Source organism: Agelaius tricolor, unplaced genomic scaffold, assembly GCF_023055355.1.
Source record: "Agelaius tricolor isolate 1412-34295 unplaced genomic scaffold, bAgeTri1.0.p SCAF_82, whole genome shotgun sequence".
Lineage (NCBI taxonomy): Eukaryota > Metazoa > Chordata > Aves > Passeriformes > Icteridae > Agelaius > Agelaius tricolor.
In genome coordinates, this window is record NW_027269342.1 from 274,073 (window position 1) to 301,514 (window position 27,442).

The 27,442-nt window shown below is 39.7% G+C and overlaps 1 protein-coding gene across 2 annotated transcripts; it reads right to left on the minus strand.

Moving 5' to 3' along the window:
• TPCN2 (two pore segment channel 2) lies at positions 1–26,040 on the minus strand. Of its 2 annotated transcripts, none has more exons than XM_071418276.1 (25): positions 25,826–26,037; positions 23,821–23,885; positions 22,553–22,629; positions 21,740–21,917; positions 20,955–21,071; positions 19,494–19,600; positions 18,948–19,020; positions 17,190–17,289; positions 16,815–16,880; positions 16,410–16,474; positions 15,197–15,294; positions 14,790–14,871; positions 14,296–14,382; positions 13,363–13,482; positions 12,984–13,043; positions 12,767–12,895; positions 12,065–12,114; positions 9,820–9,919; positions 9,489–9,560; positions 7,201–7,274; positions 6,756–6,846; positions 6,551–6,633; positions 5,971–6,052; positions 4,463–4,548; positions 1–3,745 (listed from the first exon to the last, which is right to left on the minus strand). In XM_071418276.1, the coding sequence occupies exons 1-25, from the start codon at positions 25,929–25,931 to the stop codon at positions 3,667–3,669; spliced, it is 2,247 nt and encodes a 748-aa protein (XP_071274377.1). In that variant the 5' UTR covers positions 25,932–26,037; the 3' UTR covers positions 1–3,666. The 2 variants fall into 2 exon arrangements, with proteins under 2 accessions (XP_071274377.1, XP_071274378.1); XM_071418277.1 differs by lacking the exon at positions 1–3,745 and adding an exon at positions 3,789–3,979 and having other exon boundaries at positions 25,826–26,040.
• Between the last annotated feature and the right edge of the window lie 1,402 nt (positions 26,041–27,442).

Below are 27,442 nucleotides of genomic sequence, written 5' to 3' on the forward strand. Positions count from 1 at the left end.
TAGACAATATAGGCAAACAGCTATTTTTATTTTGTTTTCAATAAGATCCCAAGACAGAGCACTGGAATGACTGGATCTGATGAAAGCACAGTGTTAAACTACAAAAGCTGGGGTTACATCCTGTATTACTCCTGTTATACAGGCAGGTGAAAAGAGAAACGATCTAGCAAGGTAAGAGATAGCTCTGAAACATGAGGTAAAGGTAACTAATCTATACCCTGCACCATTTTCCTACAGGCCCTCATTTTTTCTTCTAGCTTTATATGTCCTTTTTAAATTTTTTTTCTGCACTTTAAGATGTGCTGGAGGGATGCAAACCAATATTCCCCAAAATGTGTCAAATTCATAGCTGAGTGTGCCTGTGAGGTTCATCACTGTATTTCTGCATTTTAACCAAAAGAATCAAAAACATTTCAGTTGAATCCTTCCTCTCCCTCCACTCCTACATCTTTAGGCAATAAAAACTCATAGCAAATCAGGAAGGAAAAAAAATACATGAGGAATCTCAAATTAGTGTTAACTGGGTTATTAAGGTCTTCCTTCAGAAGGTAGAAAAATCTGATCCTGATTTAATAACACAAAGTGATCTTCTCTTTGCTTTGGCTTTCACATGCTTCACCTAAGCATCTACAACAACCACTGCCAGAGGCACCTGTTCCAGAACTGATTTTGTTCTGCCCTTGATAAAACCCCACCTTCTTCTAAACCACAATATGCTACCAAAGAACACCATGGACTCTGCTAAGTTATGTGCACAATCTGCCCCAGCTGAAATGCTCCGAGAATGCTTTTCCACCAGTCTCTTGAGGAAAAGAGAGATGAAGGAATACCTGGTTTGCAGAGATGGAAATGCAAATGAAAATCAACCTGCTCAAAACCATCAATGCTCAGTTCCAATGAGGTTTCACCTTTCACAAGTACCAACAGAGGATGCCATGTGCCTCCAGAATTGGAAAATAACAAAGCAGTGTCCTTTAGCTCGGCATTTTGAAACAAGCACTTTTATCTCACTTGCACGTAACCTCCATGGGCCCAGCCTTTAACTGGCAAAAACAACAGGAACAGAAATGTCTGGCACTGCAGAAATCAGTAACAAGGGAAAGGCAAAAACAAACCACAGGAATCATTTCAACACCCCAATTATTTTCATGGTTCAAGAAGAAAAAACTTTTTTTAATAATGCAAACCTCAGATTTTACCTAATGACGTACATTCATTTCCATGATTTATACAATTATTGCATAAGATTTGTGGTCATTTACATCTTCCAGTTCAAGTGACATTAGGTAGCACAATTCTGCATTAAATTCTAGTTACACTTTCAGTCAATTACACCAGTGTGAAACAAGATCAAGACAGGCTATTCCCTTCAGAACACCTTCTCCACATTTCTCCAGATGTAAAGATGGCATAATGGAAACAGTTGTGATGTTTATGGTAATTCCACACCAATTTGTGTTGCTTTGGTAGATTGTAGCATAACCTTGTAAAGTAATGGCAAAAAGAAAAATCAACCACAAAACCCCAAAGAACCTTAAGAGGCCAGAAAAAATAAACTTGTAAGCTGATAAGAACCAGACACTTCATTTTGGCAAGGCAAAGCTACTTCAAGTATTCAGAAAAGTGGAAAACAACTTTTTTTTCAATAGAAAGGTAAAATAAGAGTGTTTAACCACTGTGTAATGAGTCCCAATACATTGGTGGCAGAGATTATACATCACACTAGAAGGAACAGAAACCATCCTGACATGAAGCCATACTGAACAGAACAAACGCAAAACCCAGAAAACCATGTGCTGATGCCTTTATCAGCTTGCCATGATGAGTGTTTTAAGTGCATGACTGAAAATAAGCATGATGATGCCACTCAAACCAGTGCAAGTGAGTTACTGGGTGGCTTAATCTGGAACAGAGACAAGAGACTGCATGCAGACAAGGGCATGGCTTAAGAGGCAGGATTACAGCAGCAAGAAAAACTGCAGGAGTAGCTCAGAACTCAGCTCACATTTGTCCCACACATATGAAAGCTACAACGTGTTTTGCTTCACAGCACAAAGAAAATACAAGCAGAAAGGTAAAGAAACAGATAAGGATCATTAAGTAATTTTTGAGGAGTGAGACAACAAGGCAAAAAAAGTTTTGACCTCAAACAATCATCAGCACCATCATCCTGGATAGTTGGCTCTCTTTCATGCAGGACAGAGAAAAATGGCAAACGATGAAAAAAGATAAGGAAAGGTACAGAGGACGACTGCTTGGCACTTCTGAAAAACATTTTTTAACTAAAAAAAGAATCAAGGGACTTATAAATAGAAGCCAATTACCTCCTCCAAAGCCTTTGCCAATGCAGAGATGACCACAATAATGTCTATTTTGGTGACAAGTGTCTCAATGAGAAGGCAGTGCCCCAAAGGGCAATTTGATTTTTACATATAAAAACAGTATTTGTGGTAGATTCTATTCTTCATAGCAGTTTACTAGTCATGTAAAGAGATTCAAGCAAAAACCCCTTTATAGAGGAACACTAGGGGATAGCAAAAAGCATGTGGACACAGCTTACTGTGAATCCTCCACTTCAGATTTGTTGAGAAACTTACTTACCCAAAAAGTATTACCCTGGTGAAACTTAGTGGTACACAGCATGTGGTTATTAAGCCATAAAGGAATGTGATCCTGTAATACTGGTTGAGCACCTTCAATTCCCACAGGCTCAAATGAAAATTTCAACAGTTAAGTACTTTGATTATTCCATTCAACCTTTTTTTTTTCCCTCTTCCCCCTTTGAGTGGGCAATTCCAGTGATCATGGTACATACAACATTCCAGCCAAAGCTGATTCCCCTTAGCTTTTTCATGAAATACAACACAGTGTGGAGCAGGACTTGGAAGAAAGTAAGAGGTTCAGTAAAGAGCAACATGAGAATACTGACTCTGAAAGAGAGCTTAGTTTTACCACATTGAAAACCACGAGTGCAACTGCTCCAGTCCAGGTTCTAACAGCTCTCAGTGACCTGAAGGGCACAACCAGCATGAATCCCCCATGGAAAGCAAAGAAAAACAGAGGATGTGCAAAGCAGGCAGTCCCTGTTACCAAGCTGGAATTGATTGTGCTCCAACATGATTAACTCCTGAAAATTTGGTAAGATATGCTGGTGTCACATTACAATAAAAATAGTGTTTCAGCTCTCACTAGAAGAAGATTAAGGATTTTGTTCTGGTCCTGCCTAATCCGTTCATGAATTGCAGGGTGCAGCCCTTGCCACACTCGGCTGCCAAAAAAGGCAGCTCCATTTTCTTGTGCTAAAAAAAGTAGCAGTCTTAGTGGTTATAAAGTTCATGTTTTAAAGTGCACTGTCATTTTAAAGAGACTTTCCCTATTAAAAAAAGTAAATAAAACCTTCTGATATCAACACCCTATAAAAATAACAGCTGCAATACTCCTTCTGAAATTGCAACTTAAAATCAAGTCAGCAGGATTCAAATCTTTTTCAAAAAAAGACATGAACCCAAAATAAAAAACCTTTCTGCAGAGTATTCCCAAGCAAAATCTCACATAGTGTCCTACAAGCCCCTCTCCTAACAGCATCTCACAGAAAATCCATTCAGTTTCTTCCAGCTGACAACCTCAAGAAAACAGAGGTCTAAATAAATCAGTCCTTCCCACCAGTCACCTACATAAGTGCAGGTGTGGGTGCTGGTGCAGTTTTTCCATCAACTCCTCCTCTGTAGGTTCTTCCAAAACATCTCTACAAAGAAAAAGCATGAGTTGTTAGGGCAGCAAAGGGAGCTTCCCAGCATTTGTTTTTGCAAAGCTTAAACTGAGATGCAACGTGTGTTTGTTTCAGGAATGAAACAAGGAATTAAAATTACAATAAGCTGATGCTCCCTAAAGATGCATCTAGTTGCAAGTGATCCATCCTCTACAGATGTGTCATGGAAACCAGCAGCTGTTTTCCCACAAGAAGCAGGGAAGCAATTTCCTGCACACAGTACAATACAACTGAAGGTCAGTAGATTTGTTTTCCTGAAAAAAAATCCCAAATGAGAACATGCTCCCAATGCTACTATTGAGTATCCAACATGCACCACAAGTTCCACTAATGCACAATCATCAAGTATTAACTCACCACCCACAATTTCATAATAAGCCAAGAATATGCATCACTTCCCTCATCTTCCCTTTGCTTCTTTCCCTTGTTTTTTCCTCCCTCTGCAGTTGCTCCCCTCACCCCTAGCACCTCTTCTCCCATCATACCATGAGCACAAAGAATATAAAAGTTAGGCTACCAAGTCAGCTTAAAGCAGGCCTAACTAAAGCACTTGCTGGATTTCTCCAAACTAATAGATGAAACAGTTTGCTCCAGAGGGAGGAAACAGAAGACATCTTGCAGCCAGCACACATTCCTTAAAACAAACAAAGAAAAAAGAAAGCTACATTGATTATCAAGTCCAGCCCAACTCACCTGAACATGAGTTCAACTGTCCTCTGGTATTCAATGTCTGAAAGAGACTCTCGCTGGCAGCGACGGTCCCACTTGTGAATAAAGTTCTGAAATGTAAAAGGAACAGCAAAAGATATAAAGGCTTCTTCTGATAGCACCAGAAAAGAGGTTATATCTGGTCACTGTGTTTGCAGATAAGATTTGGGAGGCAGGTGAGATTTCATTTTACATGGTGAACACTGATTTATTTAGGCATCAGCTTACTAACTTGCTGCAGGTCACTACTTTACTCAGGCCTTTGTTCAGCAATGAAATAACTCTCTCATCACAAATTGAAAGCAGAGCAGAAGACAGCCCTCCTGCCTTCAGCTCCTAGCAAGGACTGCCTCCCCAAGACAACCATGTGAACTACCCACAGGACTTCACCTGATATGAATTTCTTCCTCTTTAAAAACCCAACAACATATAAACATAATGCTAGTCCAGGTTTTGCCATGTTCCCTTACCCATTCTGAATAACTCTGACAGATGAATACCTAGGGAGTATACACACAGCTCAGGCAAATCAAAACAAAACAAAAAAAAAAAAGGAGAAAAATAGTGACATCCTTCTCTCCTGCAATGGAATGCTGCATCTTAGCTCTGACAGCAACACTTGGCCACAGCCCTGCAGAAACAAGTAGGTAGATGATGTCCTAGACTGGAAGTTTGCCCTTCTTCCTACTGTAGTAAATTTCAGTTCTCAGTACACTCAGCAATGTCAAGAACGTGTCCAACAGAAACTTTCATAGGGTTTGAGATGGGGTAAAGTGCCCTCTACAGGCTCTCAGTTCCTTCCACTACCTATAAGAGAAGTCTACAATGGTGAACCTGGAGGAGATGGTTATGATTAGCATTCCCTTCTCCATCAGAACTTTGGATTTGCAGGAAAGCATGCCATGAGTAACTAGCAGAACCACACGTTCTTCATGGCATTGCTCAGGCAACTGCACTCCCACAGTTTCTCTGAAAAACTCTAGAATATGATCTTCTTGAAAATAATTAGTTCCACTTCTCTAGAGTAGCACTGAACAATGGTGGTAATTCAAACTGGGGTGGGAAGAAACACAGGAGAACCAAATAAAATAAAAAAAATTTAAATTTAAATTGCTCACTTGATTTGCTGATAAATTAAAATGCAAAAAAGCCTACAGCTTGAATAATTAATGCTGAATTTAAACAGTAACATATAAGAGAGAAGCCATTTTATAATACTTTAAATACTTCTCATCTTTATAATAAGGAGAGTTTTACAATGAAATGGTACATACCCAATGGACACAAGCAGTTTCGTGACAAAACTGCAAATCAAACATACAATTCTCTAGGAAAAAGAAAACAATTTCTCAGCTCCTTGGGCATAGGGCAGCAAGAAAGGTAAAGTAAGCACACACACAAGCCCAGCATAAAGTTGTCTGGATTCTTTTCATTTCCTGCACAAATTAGAAGCCATTTTCAGGATCTCACACCAAATAAACACACTTCCTTACCTCCAGAAGTAAAGCTACAAAGAGATTAACCCAGATGACAGAGGAGATCAACCACCAGGCTACAAAATAGATCTTTGCCCACCTGCAGATCAGATGAACAGACAATACATAAAGGAGGAGTAAATAAGCTCAGCCTGAGCAGAGCACCATGAAATCACATTTTTTTTTCTTGAAACATAATAGTACTACTTTCTTAATGGGAAAGGGGGCTTGAATCAAAAAATTAAAAATAAAAAATGTTTGCTTTTCATTAGGTTAGCTAAACAGACTCACTCTCCTAAGTTAACCAGCCAGGGGTCATTGAACAGCTCAACTCAGGCACTATCTGGTTCAAACATTCCCCATGAAGTCAGTAAGTACAAATGAAAGCTATGTCCAAGATTTTAAGTCTAGAAAAATTGTGCATCCACATAGAAAACACAGAAGCATTAGATTTATTTTCTATATATCAGAATTGGTCCATAAGAAAGGTAAGCAGCACCCCTCTGAGCAGATGGCAGGAACTGTGCATACTTCTTATTCAGGCACAGTACAAGCTGGATTTATATGAGACTTCTTCAGTATTACTATAGCTACTTACGGACTTGAATATCTTGAAAACGCATCCAAAAAGACTTGCCAGTTGTTCACCACCATCACATCCCAGAGGGTCACCACTGCTGCCTAAAGAACAGGAGCAGAACAGTGTTTAAGTGGTTGTACCACAGACCTAAGCCTCAGAAATGAGGAGGAAAGACAAGCAGAGAGTGCAAGAACAAGGGATTTTCATCCATGATCCCACTCACAGCAAAGTCATCAAAGTTGTTGGGCCAATATTCCAGCTGTTCATAGGTCCCACACTGCAGAGTGCCATTATCGTGTGTGGTGTTGGCAGCACTGCAAGAGATTACAGGCTGATGTGAACACAGCTCCCTGTGAACTCTGATTTAGAATTCTTCTGAGCTGTGAAAGTTAGATTATCTCATATGGGAAGAAAACAAGGGAAACAGTTCAAAAAACATATTTCAGATAAAGCAGAGTTAAACTACAGATAAGCATTTCAATGCAGCAAGAAGAAACAGGAGTAACAGATAATGAAGCTGTGTGATTTAACATTAAAAGTAGGGTGGCTCCAAGAATGAAAGCAAAAAAAAAAGCCTGAACAAAACCAACCACAAACAGCTCAGAGGTTAAAAGATGCAGATGCTTTGGAAAAACAGATTCTCTGAGCAGTGATGTTTAGAATCTTACCTGGTATTTCCCAAGGGAACAACAGCACCTTTAAACAGCATGATGCCAGTTATAGCAAATGCATAGAAAACCACCTGGAAGGAACACAATCAACTATTAGCTTTGAATAGTTCTGTCACAAAGAAAGCAAAATGCAATAAACATGGAATTTATATTAGTACCACAGCTGAGGCAATTGCATCAAGAACAGTGCCTGAAGCTTTTAAAGCAAAAATACTTCTCAACTGCTTGCTCTTACTTTTTAAAATTCTACCTAATTTTCAGTTATTAAAATGCATTAAATAGTTTTATCATCTATTTCACTTCTCTGTGTCTCAGACTGCTGATATTTAACTATAAACACTGCAGAATAGCGACTTAAAGCCAAAGCTCAGTACCAGTATTTACAAAGAACAATTTAAATATCTGAGTTTTCTGCTAGAGTCAATGAAAATAAACTTTCAGTGAGCTTACCTGAAAGACAAAATGATGTCATTATTTTATATTCCATCAGCAACTTGCTTAAAAATGCTAATTAGTCTAAAAATAAGGTTTTGAATAACAAAAAGGATTTGAGAATTTCTGTCCTCTAATTGTTAGAAATGCAAACTTCTTTTTAAAGAGACACCTTTCAGTCTATAGCAGTTGCCTAGGTGATATTGCAATTTTTATCCTAAAAAGATGGTTCTAGAAATAACCTACAGCTTTGCTTCTCTGAGAAGGAGCCATTTATCCCAGGAAAGCTTGAAGCAAGGTGAGTCTTCAAACAAGAAGTGTGGTGTAGGGCTTTTTTGTTTGGTTGGTTTTGGTTTTTTTTGTATTTTGCTACAAAACAAATCCAAGAATGCGAAGTCTGGAGAGAATAGAAGAGAGATGCCCTGGGATATCCAGCCTGGCAATAAAATTAATTTTATTCTTTGAAAAAATAAGTATTTAAATCACTCACTGCCTGAGAAATTAGCTAGTCAGTTACATTATTTTATCTGCATGTGTGTTCCATGCTAACATTAGGAAAGATATTTTGCATCAGCTGGCAATGGAGTCAGACCTGACTACAACAGAAGCTCGGTGAGAACTTCCATGTAGCCTCAAGTAAAAGCAAATTAAATTGATGGAAGAGGCAAACACTATGGCAGACTTGTCTCAGAAGTGTGAGTTGTACAGCACAACAAGGTTTTTACCACCTTAGATTTGCCCCAACCAATATCTTTATTTCAAAGTGCAACACAAGCCAATTTAAGGCCTATCCTCTACAGATAAAAGCAGAAATTATTAGTGACAAAAACAGATTATTCTGGTGCTGTCATCTTACTGCAGGGGTTCCAAACAGTTGTCTCCTTATCACAAAAGTTCCATACCTTCTTGGTGTTTCTCGTGGGCAGCTCTCAGAGCACTGACACTTTCTCCTTCACAAAGCAGCCACTGACTCCAGATCCCTTCTCACCCAGCCACCCCACTCTTTTATAGCACTCTTCTTCTCATTGCTTACAGCTGTGGCCTGTTAAAGTCAGGCCTGTTCCTAATATTTGATAATTGGCCCAGCTGCAACTCCTTAGGGGTAAGATTACTTTCTGCACTATCTTGATTGTCTTATATTCTATTCCCCCTACATTCTGGTTAAATTGCATGCTAGGTATATAGATTAGAACAACAAATCATTATCTTTAGCAATTCAAATTAAGGTACCCTACAAAAATCCAAGAACAATAGCAAAACCAAACCTAACCAGGCACTTCTTTACCCTACCAGGAAGGCATGGTTGCAAAGCCAGAAACTCAAGAGTTGGGAGAATTTATGTAATGGACATCACACATTGTGATCCACCCTTTAATCACATTTGTTGAGTCTATGTTCTACACAGACACACCTAAAACAGGATGGCAGAGGCTCTTAAAAAATCATGTCCAAACATGCCATCTTCAAGACCTTCTCAGCCAAAAACAATTTTAAAGTTGTTTTGCTATTTAATTTAACATATGCAAACCAGGGTAAGGAAAACTGATCTACTTTTAGCATGGATTAATTTTTAATTCAAATCCACACTACCCAAGCTAAGGCAAACACTCAAAGGAAGCTTTAAATAATCTTTTAGAGATACTCCTCCTGAAGGAGGCACTGCCACCGTGTGCTGGCTATCACAAACCAGCAGTTTAATGTGGCTTTCCAAGACATGCCCTGCAGAAGAACTGGCTGGTTAAGGTGAAATGTTACTGCTCATGGTGATTGTACAAGAACTCTGTTAACTTTGTTGGTGTCATACCCTTATTAAACTATAACAAAGGAAATTACAATCTTGCATCATGACTTACCACAAGGATTCCTGCAAAGGCTCTTAAGTTCTTCACCAGATCCAGCAGTGTAGTAACAACCAAAGCCATGAACTAAAACAGAGCAGAATTTTGTACCTGTGACATTCATCACACTTCCAATCCGTATCAAATTTTTACTAAAAGGACAAAGGATCACGTCAAGAGAACTTGAGCTGGTTTCCTCTGGTGAGGGAGCAGGCAAAGGGGCTGGGCAAAAGTCAGGACAGCTAGAGCTGAGCTATTCCACTCACGTGTTAGACCTGAAAAGCTCTAACAAAACTGATAGCTTGACCACCAAAGAAACCCAAGCTGTAGAGGGAAGAGCAATCACCTTCATGTTGGGGATAATCCGCAGGAACCTGAAGACGATTAACATGTTCACCAGACGCACCATATCCCACAGGGACAGCAAGCCCATGAACTCAGGCCTCCTAGAAGGGCAGAAAAAGGAACAAATCAGAGGAACAGCCCATGACAGAACAACACAGTTAAATCTACTGGGCTACAGATAAATACATTGATTTACTTAGCAGGAATCTCAGCTACAGTAAACCAATAACTGATGAAGGAAGGAATCCCCTTTAGCCTGGGCTCTTAAATATGTACAGAGAGCTCTTTGAAGTGCGTGTTTGTGTCTTGTGCTGGGGAGGAGGCACCAAAGAGGATCCTTTCAGAAAACAAATGGAATCAAAAGGACTGCTAGAATGAGATACTTCAGGAACTTGCACAAAGATGGGCATTAATCCTTCAGGGCATGCCTGGCTGAAGAAGAGCTTTGAAAGCAGCACTAGGTTAAAGGATTGTCTTGTCAACCTTCTTCCTTATGTGTTAACAATCCATGGGAGATGGGCATACACTTCAAAACCCAGCCCTGAATTTTGGCTTTTACATGAGCATGCTGAATGCTTCTTGGCTGGAAAGGAGGGCAGGTGGTGGGGATCTAAAGCTGCCAATGACTTGGTAACACTGATACTAAATCATGATTTGTACCTTCAATATATTCAACCCCAATAATGAATCAAATCATTTAAGATAACACTGCATAGAAGGCATAGTCTAGATAACAGCAACATCACTGTCCTGCCCTGAAGGTGGCAGCTGCTTGGTCTGTGGATGTGACAGCAGCACACATCAGGACTCAGAGGGAATCATCTGCATTGTAACCTGCTTGCAGTGATTGACACAAAGACCTAACCAGAATTACTGGTGCTCCAAGATGACAGAGCAAGCAATTGCCTGCATTTAAGAATCAAAGGGCAGAATCAAACACAAATATAATGATAACATCAATAATTAACATAATTAGTTAATAGTCTGTAGCAATTACTCTTCTGGCAACTATCACTTCTAGGTGATAGGAATACAAGTGGTATTCAAATATAAGCCCTTCTAAAACCATAAGGTCTCATTTGTCTAACCCTGTTCAGAGATTCTAATGTAAATTAAGAGAACTTCTTGATTGTTGGAATGTTGGGGGACATAAGACAGATGATGGACTTTGGACCTGGTTAACATAAGAGATTTGATAACAGGATGCCTTGGCAATAGCAAATGGAACTTTGAAAATTAGACCTGGATTGCAAGAAGATTAAATCAAAGGGGTTTACCAGAAAAAAAAAATCCCATTCAACCCTGCAAGCAAGAGATGCTGTTATATGCATAAGTTTGTGTATGTGATTTTAACCTAATCATTGCAGTACACATTACTAGTCTCCTTGAAACAGTATATAAGTATTTGTATCCCACAATAAAATCAGATTCTGATGCCCAAATCAGTCTCCCAGTCTCTCTACATCACTGACACTTGATGGCAACATAATAAATATCCTGAAAAATCAGGGCATCTTAAGTGTGAGCTTGCATGAAGACACAAAGTAACAGAATGGTTATGAATCACTTGTGAAGATTCAGGAAACCTTCCAGAATTCTTTTGCTTTCCTCTCTGCTTGTGGAGACAGTTTTCAAATTTTAAGATGAAGCAATGATATTTATGTTTTTTACAATAAAAAAAAAATCAGGGTAGCTATCCAAAAGCTGTTTGAACTTAAGAAAATCAAAAAACAACTGCTTGCTATTACAATACCAACAAAGAGTGTTAAGTCCATGTGAATTTTCTTACTGCATTTTATAGCATGAAAAAAACCTCAGCCTTCAATCTACACACAGGGTTGAAGAGCTTTCATCAGCTGTTTGGGAGTTCATCTAACTGGATTAATGGACAAGCTGATACTGAAACATATTTGGTACCACATACACAACCTTTTTCCCACTCCTGCACCCCTGGTAAGCACAGACCTGCCAAGATATTTTAAATCACATTACAATTAAAACAAATGCATCCTTCTCAGAAAAGCGACACAGAACTCTAAAACACTAGGAAATAAGAAAGATTCTTTCACTTGTCCATATTGCATAGCCTCTAGTGACTACAAGGGTGCAAAATTCTACCAAATTTGGTAAATTGAAGACTGGGCTGATGATCACAGCATCATGACATGTATATATGACAATGGGTGTGTGTCCCTGACCCACCCCAGCCACTGAGCAAAGGGCAGCAGGTCACAGAGGTTACTCACCAGCCAGGGTGAGGAAATCCATACACAGCAAAAGTTGCAATCTCCAGAATCTTCAGTTAGGAAAGAAAAACCAAAACAAAATGAAAGTCAAAACTTTACTTCATAAATCTGAGTTCCAGAAATTATGTAAGCTTCTTGACAAGAAACATTTTCAAGAGCTTTAGGCCACTAATTGGACTCACTTTAAAGCTCTGAATTGTCATATTTGCCTAGTTATTCTCCAAACAAACCAAATGTACATAGAGCATCCAACAGTGACTCACAAAAGGATATACAGTGAATACCATTAACCATTAACTTGACCTCATCTGCCACAGGGGTGTCAGGCTTTGACCAAATAATTGTTATAATAGTCTGACAATTGTTTTAAAATTTAAAGAGAAAAGTGGTTTTAAACTATGAAACAGAATGCCTCATGCAATTATTCCAGGAGCTGAATTTTTCCAAATAAAATTTAAAAGTCTTCTCATCAGGAAAAGCACCTTTTCCATGGATACAAATAAGCCTATCTTCAGAACACAGACCCTAAGAGAACCATGTACCACCATGTAAACTTTCCAGCCACAGAAACCCACAACACTGGCTCATGTTGTTCAGCTCAGCAGATCAGTGTTAAAAAAAAGCAATCCCACCAGCTCTTGTAGTTCCCTAAACCTCCCTAGCCAACAAATCCAAGAATGTGTAAGCTAACAAAGCACTTACCAGCAAAATTACAGTCAGAAGTCCATCAAATCTATTGCTTGGGTAAGACAAGTATCTCTTCAAGCCCATTGCTAAGATTTTCAGCAGCATTTCCAGCAGATAGTACAGGATGAAGAAGCAGTTGATAGCCTTCACCCCCCCAGAAGAAAAACAACCATTAGAATTCCTGACATCTCAGGGAACAGCACTAATTGCATGGAATATTGTTGCATCTTACCCCCAGGAAGAAGTCATCTCTTTCAGATGGCTGCTTATCTGCATCCATCACCAAAACCACCTTAAACAAAAAATATTTTATTAATGTACTGCTTTACTGCTACATTAAACAGATTTTTAAGCGCAAGAACAGTCTTTCCTGTTTTGCATAGACCTTTTCAAGCAGCTCAAAATACATTTTTAACTGCAAGTTTTCCCTCTTAACACTTTGCATGGCAAAAGCATGCCAAAAACCCAACTGCTAGAAAAAGCAGTTATTTAAAGAAAATTAAAGAACAAAAGCAGAAATTAAATTTGTAGCAGAGAAAGACCAAAAAACAATGACAAAAAGAAAAAGAAAGAAAACCACTGCCCCACAAGAAAAAAAATCCTTTACTTACACAAATAGAAATAATGTTTGCCAGGGCTACCACATTCCCCAAGTAGCCAAAGTAGGGATGGCCAAAGGCAAACTGCACTTTCTGCATAAAATGGGATTGGTACTCTGGACTGGGAGGGTGCTGAAAAGAACACAAAGGATTTGCTGAGTCACAGAGCATAAGCATTTTAAAAATAATACAATAACTTTAAAACACACCCCGTCTCAGATTTAAAAAACCCCAGACAGTTTCAAAGCAAATCTTCAGGGCCACAGGCTAATTTTGACATTACATCAGGAAAATGTTTTCCAGCTGTGGCTACTAACAGCAAGAGAGCATTTCTGATTATGGCACAGCACAAGGTAATGGCAAAGAAGGAAGATAATCCAACCTCTCTCCAATGCCCCAAGCAGATAAATGAAACACCAAGCTACTCTTTGTATACATCCCTTCCCCATTTGCCAACATTTAATTCAGAAGTCTTAGATACATGCAAATATAGAAGAGAACATTTCTTAACCCTCAAATAATTTAGTGTTTTGTTTTTTCTTTCTCTCTCTCTCTCTCCAAGTGGAGAAAACTGCTTTCTGCCCATCTTCATCTGAACACAGAGAGAATCCACACTTTGTTCTTCATTCGGGGACTGGGGGAAAAAGACTTAGAAACTATTTTGCCTGAACAACTCACTTTCAAATGCTGACAGAATAAACAAAGATGTATTTTGTACATTTAGCACCACCTAACAATCCCAAGCTAATGCTGCAAAAGCCCCCAGAGCAATTTCGTCTGTGGCTATAAAAGCTGCTCACAAAAAGCTTAAAAATCAATGTGATCACACCTTGTGTTCACATGTTGCAAAGTTTGTTTATACACTTTATACTACAGTACTCTCACTTATTTTTCCACAAGGCCAGACAACTTCCGATGCTTTATAAATGATGATCACATACATACTTGCTTAATAGCATCTTTGTCTAGTTCTTCAAAGAGCTTCTGGAACTGGGCAGCTGACAGCTGGTCACAGGAGCACATTTTGAGTGACTTCACATGAAACAGAAACATTCAGATCAACATCTGCAATAGGAACATCTGCAAAGTTTGCCAAAACCCCTCAGACTACCTTGGAAATCAAGGAATAAAGATGTAATTCAAGCTGTTTGAGTAAGGTTCAGTATTGCTCTGCTTTAACACAACACTCCATGTGACTGGAGGACATGTCTGGCCTTTTCTGTTTTCCTTCTCTGGGATCACACGCTCTTTTGACTAACTTAAGTTTTAGTACCATGTAGTAGTGTCACTATACTATTATGATCCAAGGAATGCTGCAACAGAGAGCAGATCTTTGGATTTGCTAGTCAGGATTGATAGTCACCAACGTAAAGGCTAAGAAAATATTTAAAAATTTATTTAAAATAATATTTTCAAATATTTAAAAATAAAATTCTTACTCTCATGATGGCTTGCTTGCAGCGGGAATCCATCTCAGCTTTCTGCAGCACCTGTAGTAAGGCCCCAACACTGACACAGGACCTATGTGAAAGAAAACAGAATGGGCCCTGCTACAGATAAGCTCATAGATGGCAAAATGAGCTGTTCCAAATGTATTCCTGCCTCTTTGTTTTGAAAAGCAAACGAAACTAGAAGTAGGAAAAAAGGAAACAGACCCCACAAGAGTCACGAACAGTGTGTTATGAACACCCACTTGCAGAAAAAATAAACAAATTAGACGAGCAACAAACTGCCATCTTCGAGAATGCATCCTCAGTAAGTATATTGAAACAAAACAAGATGACCAAAAATGTACTATTTTTTTCTTTTTGCTAGATAATCTACTGTTTCAAGGTCCTTCACTTACTGTTGTGCGCTAGCAGGAGTCTCTTTCAGGGAAGACAGCACCTCAAACGCAGCCCGGATTCCCAGCCGCCTCCTGAAGAGGGAGGACTGAACTGATTTCTGAGCAGTAAAAACACCACAGAGGAAACAATTTACTCTCACTTCAGGCACTCCTGTGTCCTATGGCCAAATAATACACTGATCCTCGGGCACACATCCCAGATTTGTGATTAGAGATCAGAACAGGAGACTGCCCTAGGCCGCACTCATGGCAAGAACTCCATGTACAAGGAGGAAGGAAGCAAGTAAGCAAACAAGTCCCTGGAATTCAAGTAAGCATGCAGGTTATGGTTTATTTTCTATTCTGGAGTGCATAGGCATATGCCTCTGCCAGAGACACTGGCAACAGCAAAGCTCAAGCATTCACAGAAATTCACACTAGCATGCAGAGAGAAGAGTTAGAGAACTTGTCCCACTCTAGCTTCTTGCCTAAAAGCACAAATCCAGAGCTATGTTTTTTCATGGGTTTTTTAATTACAGTAATCACTTTCAAACTTAGTTACTTTATTAATAGTCAGATTAATGCCATGCTCTCATGTAAGAAAGAAGAAAATTGAGAAAGAAGGGATGAAAGAGAGGAGGAGGAAAGGATTACTAAAAATCCTTTCTGCACCTGTTCTGTTTACACACTCTTCTGCCACAAGAGGGTGGGGGCCATTCATTCTGAGTAATATTGCCTTGGGCTTATTATCCAACAAACTTCACCTTCTCTCTGGAACTCTACTAGAAAAGCTACTGGGCCGGTCTGGGTAAGGCCTGGTCTAGTGGGAGGGAGGTGTCCCTGGCCATGAATGATCTCTGAGATCCCTTCCAATCCCTTAATATTCTACAATCTGCAACAGCAGCTATATAAACAGCACAGCAGATTTCCTTCACACAGTTTAAGTTACTCAGCCACTTGTCCTTGGTCAGTCATACAACAGTTCCTTTTTTTTTTTCCCCTACAAATAGTCAAAATTGCAGATCCACAGCGTACTTGGAAATATGCAAGCAGGTTTTGTCACCAGAGGGGATCAAGCTGTAACAGCACATAAAGGGAAAAGTATCTTCATCAAAGAGCATTTAGTACCTTAAAACTGTATCTGCAACCAGAGTGGGAAGGGTCCTTTAATAACTTAATTCTTCAAAGGTTCAAGGTTATGGCAGAACATAGAAATTAGGAATGCTTTACTCACCAGAAGGTACCCTCGAAACTGGTTGTATATTATTGCTGTAAGCAAATTCATCAAAAACAAGTTGCCTGTTGGAGAAAAAGAGGCAGTAAAATTTACTGAAAAATATAAAGAAGTTTCAACATATGCAGTAAATCAAAAGCAAAACTTAAAGAAGGTTAGTTTTCTTGTGTTTGATTTCCAAAACATTTTAAATGTTTGAATATACTATAATGTATATTCATGTTAACAAGAAACTCCAAACCATAAGCACCTTCCATGAAAATGATCTCACAGACACTTTGCAATAACTGGAAGAATCACAAAAGTGAGAAATTCATGATTAAACTTTCCTAGAAAAATAAAACAGTGTAGATGGTATGCACAAGTGTCAAAGTCGAAGTGCATTAAAGACAAGAGGTAACTTACCTAATACAGTGAAGAGGATGAAGAAGATGGAATATGCTCGATTCTTAGAATATGCAGGTATCATCACTGAATCAAATTTAACAAAAATAGGAAATAATATTTTAATGCTTGAGATATACACAGTAGAGACCTCTATGAACTTTTGGTAATTGGTAAAAGCTCTCATACAGCTGGATTTTAGAGTGGCATATATAATTACACGACAGAAAGGCAAAAATCAAGTTACTAAAGGCATGAAAAACCTTTGCACAAACTTCCTGTGGCTGTATTAAGACCCAGCAGCTGAAAGAATGGTTACAGTAGTCTGAACAGAGCAATCTTGCTCTTTTGTTCTTGAAAAGGAGAGACAAGTGTTATTTCTGAAAAACTGCTCACCATCAGGATTATTTGCAGTAGTCAGCAGGACCAGCAGTGACGTCAGGGAATCTGGCAAATTCCGGAAATACACCACCCACTCCTTATCCTGCTGGTTATCCTAGGCAAAGATGTGTGCATTGTTGAGAGAAATACCAAGGAATCAGTGTCTTAGCAAGGAAGGGGGAAAAAAGTTTAATTTTTTTTTAACAATTCATATCAGTCAACAATCAATTTCTTACACACCTAATCAAATCTACCCCGTGGAGAAAGCAAAAGCCAAAAAATTAATAATTACACATTCTCTAAATAAAAATTAAGAGAATGTGTAAGAACACAGAGCAATCACTTATTAATAGCAATAAAAAAGCACAAGTAAGAACAGGAAGCCCCACATGAAGTTATGTCTAGTTAGCACCTCAGACCCAGGAAGAACAACCGCACCACAAACCCACAGTGTGGGACTCAAAACCTTCACCAAAAACACACTGGGAGGCTGATCTTGGATCCTTGGATCCTCCACATATATTTTTTTTTCTGAAGGTCAAAAGAGACAGATAAAAAAAGATGTAGAGTGCAAACAACACAAACATGAGTCAGGCAGCACAGGACAAAGAGCTCTTGAATCTGCTGCAAAGACTGGAATATGTAACCCTAAAGGACATACACAAGACAATGCAGAGAGTCATGAATTTCATTAATAAACCTACTTTTAGAAGTTGCCTGTAGTATTTTGCCATGTTACATAAAATTAGTTTGTATGGATGTCAGAGCAGCACACCAAAATAGGAAAGTCCACTCTCTAATTTGTTATTTTTTACCTCAATGTACATGCAAGTGATTGGCTTAGGTACACAAATTATAAATATACATCTGCGGGGGAAGCTCATAGCTGAAATTAGATGTGACAAACAGAGATAATACAAAGGTCCAGGAGGCAACTAACAGTGGGAAAACAGACCTCTGCTTCTAATTCCAAAGATTCTGTAACATGGGAATTCAGAGAATTTGCTGATTGTGAGGAAGACTAGAAGCTGGCTTGAGTGCAAATTGCAGCAGAAATGAAGGTGCAAAACTGAGATTAAGGATGGGACAAAATTACTGGGAGAAGTAGGCAAGAAATTCTGTTTACAGTAACATACTTATGGAAGGCCTTAAAAAGTAAAAATGAAAAAAAAACCAAATAATCTGAGTGTGATAAATAGGAAGTCTAGAAGAGAAGGAACATATCAAGATTACTGTAACACAAAAATAATTTTAACCACAAAATTTCAATTTTGCTTTTCAGAAGCAAGAAGAGACAAACAAGAGGAAAACCCAAAGGGATCAGAAACCAAAACTAGAACAGGCAAAAACCTACCAGGGTATGGCCTGGTAGGAATACCAGTATTGAAAAGTGAGAAAACACTGAAGAAACCCAAGTTAGCAAAAAGCTAGATAGAGAAGAGAAGAGAAAAAATAAATGAGTGATAATATAAATGAAAGAGTGACAAGAGCTTTGGAGACAGAACAACACAAAGGGTTTCAACAAAAGCAGAGAAAGTAACTCAAGGGATCAAAGTGGGTAAATGTACAAGGAAGTCTCCTGCATACATGATACCATGCACATGTTAAAGCTCGCCAAGTGGACTTCAAACTCATCTCAGCACATCTGACAACGTGACCTTTCTCAGGGAAAACAAGTTTCACTAGTTTGACTACAAAAGTAGACAAGAAGCAGCTGTGCAAGTACAGAAAAAAGGCACCCAGATCTACCAAAGCAGGCAGAGAATTGATTACCTTTGTTCGAGCAAAGAGCAGCATGGCAAACATGGTGAAGAGAGACAGATGAACAGCCAGGAGTAGAAGAACGCTGTTGGAAAGCAAATATATCAAAGTATTAACAGTAACTTGATCTTATTCTTAATATCCTCTTCTAAAAATGCAAAATTATGCCATATAAAGAAAACCAGGGGTGTTTTTAAGAAGTTATATGGAGACAACAGGAGGAGATGTGAGTTTTCATACAAAATAAAAATCACACTTAGATGCCTCAGTTCTTCCCTTACAGAAGGGCTTAGAAAAGCAGAATCAAAACCTCCCACTTGACTAGCATTAAAAAACCTGTCAAACACACAGTCAGGTTAAAATCCAGAGATCCTGTACAGACTAAGGGGAATCAAAAAGTTACCACAACCTTCACCCTCTATGACCTGATCTCACTGAGCACTTAGCTACCCAATCCAGAAGGAAGCTGCTCAGATGCCCCACACTGGAACTCCAAGGATAACAACCTGCCTGCTCCTAGCCATCCTGTGAAAGGATGTTTTCTGGGCTATAACCCACCTGGCCATTTCAGGCAATGTGCTGTTGATACTTTTTAATGTTTTCTTCATCATAGAGGAATTCTGGAGGAGAAAGAAGGGGCGAAGGATTCTTCTTATTCTCACAGTCTGCAAAAAACAAAGGATCAGACACTGAGTTCCTGCAAGACTGGCAGCTCAAACATTTTGAATGCAAGTTTGTCAGAAAGCACTGGACACACACATTGACTAAGCCAACAGTGGAACTGAAAAAGAACTGAACTGGGCTCTTCTGAGCTCAGAAAACACCAAAAAAGATTCCACACCTCATTAAAATGAGGAGAGATTGCTTTAAAAACACACATTGACATTTCAATAGTTTCATCAGGCCACTAATTGGAAACAATCTAACTTTACTGCTCCGTAGACATAACAATCTGGCAAGAGATGGCATTTTTGCATTTTCTGCCAAGGTCCATCTCAAGAAAGGGATTAATAGAGCTACTTTCCATAAAAACAAACATATATTCTAAAAATAAGTGCTTAACTTCAATTTTCAGACTGTTTTATAACTAAAGGGCCTGGTAATTACTTAGCAATTTCTGTCTCTGACAAGACTCAAGCTGTAAGTGCTTTTTTCCCCCAGAAAACTGCAGCAAATTATCTTTTTGATTCTTGCAGTCAAGACATTTGCAAGCCTTCAAGTTCTTCCTGTCACTAATTTGCTACTTCAAGCAATCTTGCTACTTCAAACATCTTCAAGATGTTTCAGCATCTTGCATTTTAGGATCAGTCTTCTGTGGGCCACACTTAGCAGCAAAAAAACCCCCATAAAATTACTTTCTTTATTTCTATTTTTCTGTTCATCCATCCCAGCAGTTCAACTGCTCCTTCTGCCACTGCTTTGTGTTGGGAGACTCCTGTTCAAACTCCCTGTTCACTATCACACCTCAAGATTTCACATTTTAAGATCATGTCTCTCTCATTCACTTCCCAGCATTTTTACTACATTAGTGTTTTCTTAACAAGGATTGCAAGTGCACAACAACTAATTGAATGTAAATCTGTAGCAGACAAAACCAACTGGATGCAGTATTACATCAAGGAGGGCACTTCTAGAACCATTTCCAAACTTGATGCTCCTCTCAGGACACAACTGTTTTGAACGAAACACAGCTTCAGGTTAGAGAGCAGATGTTAAACTACCTAATTACCTTTTTAATTACCTTTTTCTTATACTTCACTACAGAGGCTTTGCCATTCACTCAAGTTAAGTACATAATTCTCCAATTGCATTTCAAAATTGGTGCCAGGCAAAGAGTTTTCCCTGCACCCTTCAACTGCTGACAAGCTAAAGCAATGAGTGCTATTTAATTTTACCAACAAACACAAAACTTACATTAAGAATCAAACAGAATTCTTTACTAAGCTACATTACACCAAACTTTTTCTGTGCTTCAGTGAATTATCCAGCTATGAAAGATCAAAGTAAAGCTGTTCTTACCTCTTTGCAGAAAAAACTCAGTGACACAATCCAATCAGCAAGGGAAACAATTAATGTGAGTATATAAGCCATTAGCCATTTATTTTTCCAAAATTCTTTCCATCCAACTAAGTAACTCTGGACAAGGGAAAAAAAAGGAACAACCATAACTTAATTTAATAATAAAATCCAATACCCGAATAAGTCAGCACCAATTTTTTTTACCAAGTATCTGAAATTTTATATTAGTGCTCTTAAAAAGCTCTCCAAAATCCAAACAAAAATATGCTGTTGAGAGATTTTTTTCCTACAAGAACTAAATAAAAATCACACTTATGTGATTTTTTTCTGCAAGAACCAAAGGTCAGCAAAAGTAAAAGTTGCACAAAGGTCACAAGAGAGAAATCCTTTGAATGCAAGAAAATTATCCACTTAGTAAATATAAAAAAGGGATTTTCCAGAAATAAGTATCCTAAGAAAGGTGAGTTTCTGACAACTTTTATTTTGTGTAAATGAACTGACACATATTTATTATATACCCTGATTCTATAGCCTAATACAAGCAGCTAAGCCAAAACACTTGCACTCTCAGAAAAGTTTATTTCATTTTATTTCACTCAATTAAGAAAATTTGGTTTAAAAAAAGGGAATAAATGTCTTAATTAAGTAAATATACACTTGCTAATTTCTCCTGAAACGAGGCTCTAATAAAGCAAGGCAATTTCATCTTGCAAACTCAAGATTTGGAGAACAATTCTACCACACACCTACTGCTTCATTCAGTAGCAGATGAAGGAGATGCTCACCTTGACAGACACATCAACCACGAACACCAGGAAGCAGAGCAGCTCCACGCTCTCCGTGAGGCCGCAGGGAGGATTCCAGGCGGGAAGGCGGTAGCGCACATCAGATGTGATGGTGAGTGAGGAAGGCTCTTCAATGAAAGCCAAAGCCAAGATTACAGTAATGGTTAAGCTCAAAATCCTGTTTGGACAGAGATTAAATCAAAAATAAAACCAACAAAACCATAAAAAAGTATGAAAAAAACACCACCCCAAAACAAACCCCATAATCCAGCCACAAAATGAGTCAAAATAATAACAAAATACTTAAGAGAAAAGCAATTTTCTTTGAAGAAAACCAAGCTTTATGATACCATATTTCACTCAAATGGGTTAGACCACAAAGCAGCACTTGACTAGCATGCTGTTGCCTGCACTGGAGATGTAACTGCTGACCACCAAATAACCTGAGGTGGTGTCCTTTTGAAACTGACAGCAGCAAACAATCTTGCTGGTATCCAACATGTTTAGAAACATACACTTTGAAAACTCTTAAGGCACAGTGCTTTAAATCATGCTAATTAGTCCATTCATGCAACAATCCTGTGGCTGTTTCCAAAGAGCTATCTCTGTCATCAAACTTCCATAAAATTTTCTCTTTTCCACTTCTATCATGCTCACATGTGGTCATAAGAACTTCCTTGCTTCCCAGAGTAAGTTCTTCTGAAGATAAAAACACAATTACCTAATTATCTAACAAGTAAGAAAGAGGAAGAGTAGTTTTTCAGGAAGACTAACTCCTAAACAAAAAAGCAAAGAGAATAACCAAGCTCTTACCACTGGCAAGTCTTGGAATAGTACCACCGATAAAGCCACAGGGATTTGGAGTCCACACGGTGATTTATAGATCGGTACTGAAGGCAGGAAGCAAAAAGGATCATTCAAAAGATCATTACATCCAGTCCAGCTCAAAAACAAACATCAAGTGACCAAAGCAGACCAAATTAGTACATGTTATTAATTACTAAAGTACCTCATGATCACAGAGGTACTCTACATGTGTGAAAAGGGGAAGATTGTAAAGAAGTTCTGCTATCTAAAGAGCACAGAGCTGCTCAGATGATCAAACTGTGTGCCACTCATCTCAAGCAAGCACTGTCATCATTTCAAATAACAGCATTTGTAATAATTCAGTGACTATTCTATATACTTGCGAAAATGGTCCACCCACTTAATTCCTCTCTCCAACATTCATTCCACTCATGGCTCTTCTTTTGTCTTTCTCCTCCAACAGGCCATAAAATGCATACAAACTAATTCTGAATAGAAGAAACCTCAACCAATGTCTTTGAATAAAATATGTTTCCAGATCAGGAAGTGCCTGTGATTCTTAAGGAATCCACAAAATATGTCCTTCCTCTGTGACTCCTCCTGGGCTGTTCTTACTCTGTCCCTGCTGAGTAGATGCTTCCAGAAAAGTGGCCACACCTTAAATACATCTGACCCCCAGAAATCTCCCAACCAAGCAGCAAGAGAGCTCAAGAACTGCCCTTCAGCATTCCCACAGCCTGGGAGAAAACAGGATCTAGGAACCTGCAGTGTTGGCCAGTAAAGGATCAACAAAGAGGGAATCAAGACTTCAAAAGACATAAAGTTCAGCTTAAGAGTTCCAGTTTCACACTTGAAGCCAGTCTTAAACTCTTGAGCTTTTACCAGCTCTTAAGATGGGCAAGTAGTCACATGGAGAGGCAAATTACAGAGTTTGCTCAAATCATTTCTCTTAGTTAGTCACCAGCAAAACATCCACAATCAAACCAACCCAAACAAATAAACAAACAAAAAACACCATGAAAATCACTCCACAAACCAGCATGCCTTCTGAAACCCTGAAAGAGATTACTTCATTGTGGGGAAAAATATGTTTCTCCTAGGCAGATGTTCACTGAGACTTGCATACCACAGGAATTTGGAATTCTGATTTTGTTTTGTGAATCGAGATAGTGGTTTAAAAACATTGCCTGAACACAAAAGAACTTAAAAACTGGAGTGTGTGACAAACATCCAGCATGGGAAGCATAAAAGCTAACAAAAAAATTGTTACTTACTTGTATAGCATCTTCAATAAATACTATGGCTTGGTTTATATAAAGGTCATTATCAGCTCCAGCACCTATGAAGTAAAAAAGAAATAAGAATCACTTGCTGTATTTTGGATAAACAAACTTTGGATAAAACTGCTTATCAGTTAAGAGAAGGTGCACAATCACAGTTCTCATGACCAAGGGCACTATACACACACAAAAAAAAAAAAGAGAGTTCCTGCCACATCTGCTCTGTCAGCAGCACTGTGCATTACCTTAAGTAAGTAATAATAGTATCAAACACATCAGGCACCTTTCTGTGTTTTGTTAAAAGGTTCTCTTTTAGGTTTAAGTAGCCAGATTACACTGGTAGTTAAGTACCACAAAACTACACAGAGACAAGTCCTAACAGACAAAATAATGGAGATTCAAATTGCTCTTTGACAGACTATAGAGTCAAGCAAAGCCAGGAAAATCAGGCACTACTATTATAGCAATTTTTATTTTTGTTTAATAAAGATACTGTGGTTTTTGTTCTTCCAAAACCAGCAGGAATCTCCAGTCACATGAGAACTAAATTAAGTGCTTTTTAAATTTGTTCTGAGAGTTACTATTACCATACCAAACAGATCAGAGCTCAAGACACAGCAAGGGGTGAAAGAATACAGTTTGAAATAAAATACCACTAAATTAGTTACTATGACACTTTTTAAAACCCGTAATTAAGAAGTCTATGTGAAAATAGACACATAAAAAACAAAAGGGCAGCCACTTGCGTTTACTTGGAGTAAGACCTTTTGGGAACTTACCTGGCAATTAAGCCAAAAAGAAAAATAAATGTTGTTAGGGTCAAAATAAGGAAGGGGGGGGAAAAAAAGAGAGAGAGAGAGATAAAAAGAGATAAAAAACTGAGGGGGACTCCAGATATGAAAAACATATGCCAGTGTAACCTTCACACCATCTCCACCCAGGAGACAGCAATCACAACCCGGGATACAACACGAAGGAGTCGATCCCAGCAGTAACACAATGCCCTCCCACACACACCAAGCAATGCCAGAAACACCACTGATGAGAGCCACAGACAATTTCATGTTCCACATGATTCAGCAGCATCAATTTCCTACAAAGACTGCAAACGCTTTTTAAATGTCACCCTTTATCTGAGCATCAGCAACAGCTTTGTACTGATCCTGATACGAACCACGGCACAAGAAAGATCTGAGCATAAACAGGAGACAAGCCAGGCTCAGGCAGTAAAGACATTATTTTTTTTATGACATCTCACACTAGTGAGATAAAAACAAAAGTTGCTTAAAGGAACCATTAGGTAAGAGGAATGCAAGGACAGAAAAAGCTTTAGGTACTTGAAGCACACAGCAACCCACCAGTATTGATACCAAGGATTTTGGAAGGGCAGAATTCAAGTGGCTACTCACAGTATAAAAATAAAACAGGGAAATTGGCCAAAAATGTTTACTATAGCAATTTCTCCATGCATTCTCCCATGGATATCCAACTTATTCTGCAACTCTTAGTCACAGCAAGTGACACTTAGTCACAAGTTATGATTAAAGCACTAGTGGCTCCCTTTGGGCACACAGAATCCATCCCAGACCACGCTGCACTTCTGAACTGCACAAAAGAGCAACCAAGTGTGAAGGCTCCCTTAGGTGATGCAACATCCTGAACAGAGAGAACCTGAGGTCTCCAAAGGATTCCATCTGGGAGAATTGAGATGTCACACCTACAACAGTCACCGGGTTCGAGAAAACCTTGTCAGCACCTTAGAGGAAAACCCTAAAATTACATAAGGAACTACAGAAGCCTGGGGCTGCAGGCACCTGAACCCAGCGCTGGCGGCTCCCTCAGAGCCGTCCCCGCCACAGCTGCCGGGAGCAGCCCGGGCAGGGCGGCCGAGCCCCGCAGCACCCGAGGAGGCTTCTAGGGCTTCCTGCCGCTCCCAGGAGCGCCCCAGCTCTGCGGGAAAGGCAAGAGCTCCGCCCGCTCCAGCGCCCCGGGCACTCACCGTCCTCAGCGGCCGAGCGGGCACCGCCGCGCTCCCGCCACAGCCCGCGGCCCGCCCGCCAGCGCCGCGGGGGTAGCAGCGGCTCCGCCTCAGCACCGGCCTCCATCGGCACCACCGCCCGCGCTGCCGCCACCGCACCGCCGGCTTGCGATGGGGCAGGACGGGGCGGGAGGGGAGGGAAGGGGAGGGGAGCGGGGCTCGGCCCGCCCCGGGCGGCTCCGCCCGCCGCATGTGACGGGCTGCGAGCGAGAGCGGGAGCCGCGGCCCTCAGGGCTCCTCCCGCCGGGCCCGGCGCTGCCCCGGCTATCGGCCCCTGGGCGCCATGGAGCAGGCGGGCTGTGGGGGAGAGAAGTGTCCGGTTTTCACATCCCACACGTCAATTATGGACTTTAAAAAACACATCCCCGATAAGGAGTTGCACCTTTTTTGCCTCAGGCTGGTTGCAGGCTCCTGGCTGCGTGCCTCAGGGCAGCTGCGGGGCTGCTTCCCGCATATATCACAGTCCTGATTAACCATCCACATCCCTGGTTGCAGAAAGTACTTAATTTGTATTTAATCGCCTAGGCATTCCATGAGCAGCCGTGAACTCCACTCACGTTGCTTTCACTGTTAAAGATGCTTCACTCGCGCTACTCGCCCGCTTTTCTCACTCTCCCCTTCACACGCCCTTCCCCTGGTCACTTGCATAAAGCTGCGATTTCAAAAGAGGCGTCGGGACAATTTGCCAGCGCTTTTCTGCCGCATACTGGGATCTGTGGCAGCATAATGATGAACATGAGAGTGTATCAATCCCTCATTTTAGCATTCCAGCCTGGCAAGTAAAAGTAGATCCATCCTTTGCTATTTAATTGAAAGCTACATGGTGTTTATCAAACGGGGTTCTCTTTACTTCAGTGAATATTTTACACATTTATTAGTCAAGACTGTTATAAGGTGACTCTTAGTTTTAAGAACTAGTTGAATTGCAAATAAAATCATGGACCAGGGAGCAATGTTCACTGTGGACAATGGTGTTGTGATAGGCCAGCTCTCTTTCTGGGACCTAGTGGTATCTAGGGTTAAGAACAAGCTCATAGTCACGATGTGTCAAATCCAGCCAAATGACAAAAAATTGATTGGTCTCTAAGGGCCACCTTTATTTAACTCTGAGAGGAACATGTATAATTTTATATATGTTTGATAAAGAGCAATGGGGTAGCTTTTGCTTTCATCTGCACCACTGTTTAGTCAAAAAATAAGTTTAACACTGACTTCCAAATAACAGTAAGATCTAGCTGAAGATAAAAACGAGAACTCTATAATGTTATCTTTACCATAATGAGTATGCAATGGATTGACCTGGGCTGCTCCATCATTCCCCTCCTCAGCTGGACATAGAGAGAAAATATGAATTAAGGACAGGGAGAGGTCACTCACTGGATACCATCATAGGCAAAACAGAATCTACATAGCAAAATTATTTGAATTTATTACCAATCATAACGAAACAGGATAATGAGAAATAAAGCTAATCCTAAGGACAACCCAGCCCTCCCTCCTTCCTGGGCTTAAACTTATTCCTGATTTTCTACTCCTCTCCCTCCCTGGAGTAGTGAGGCAGGGTATGGGGTTATGGTC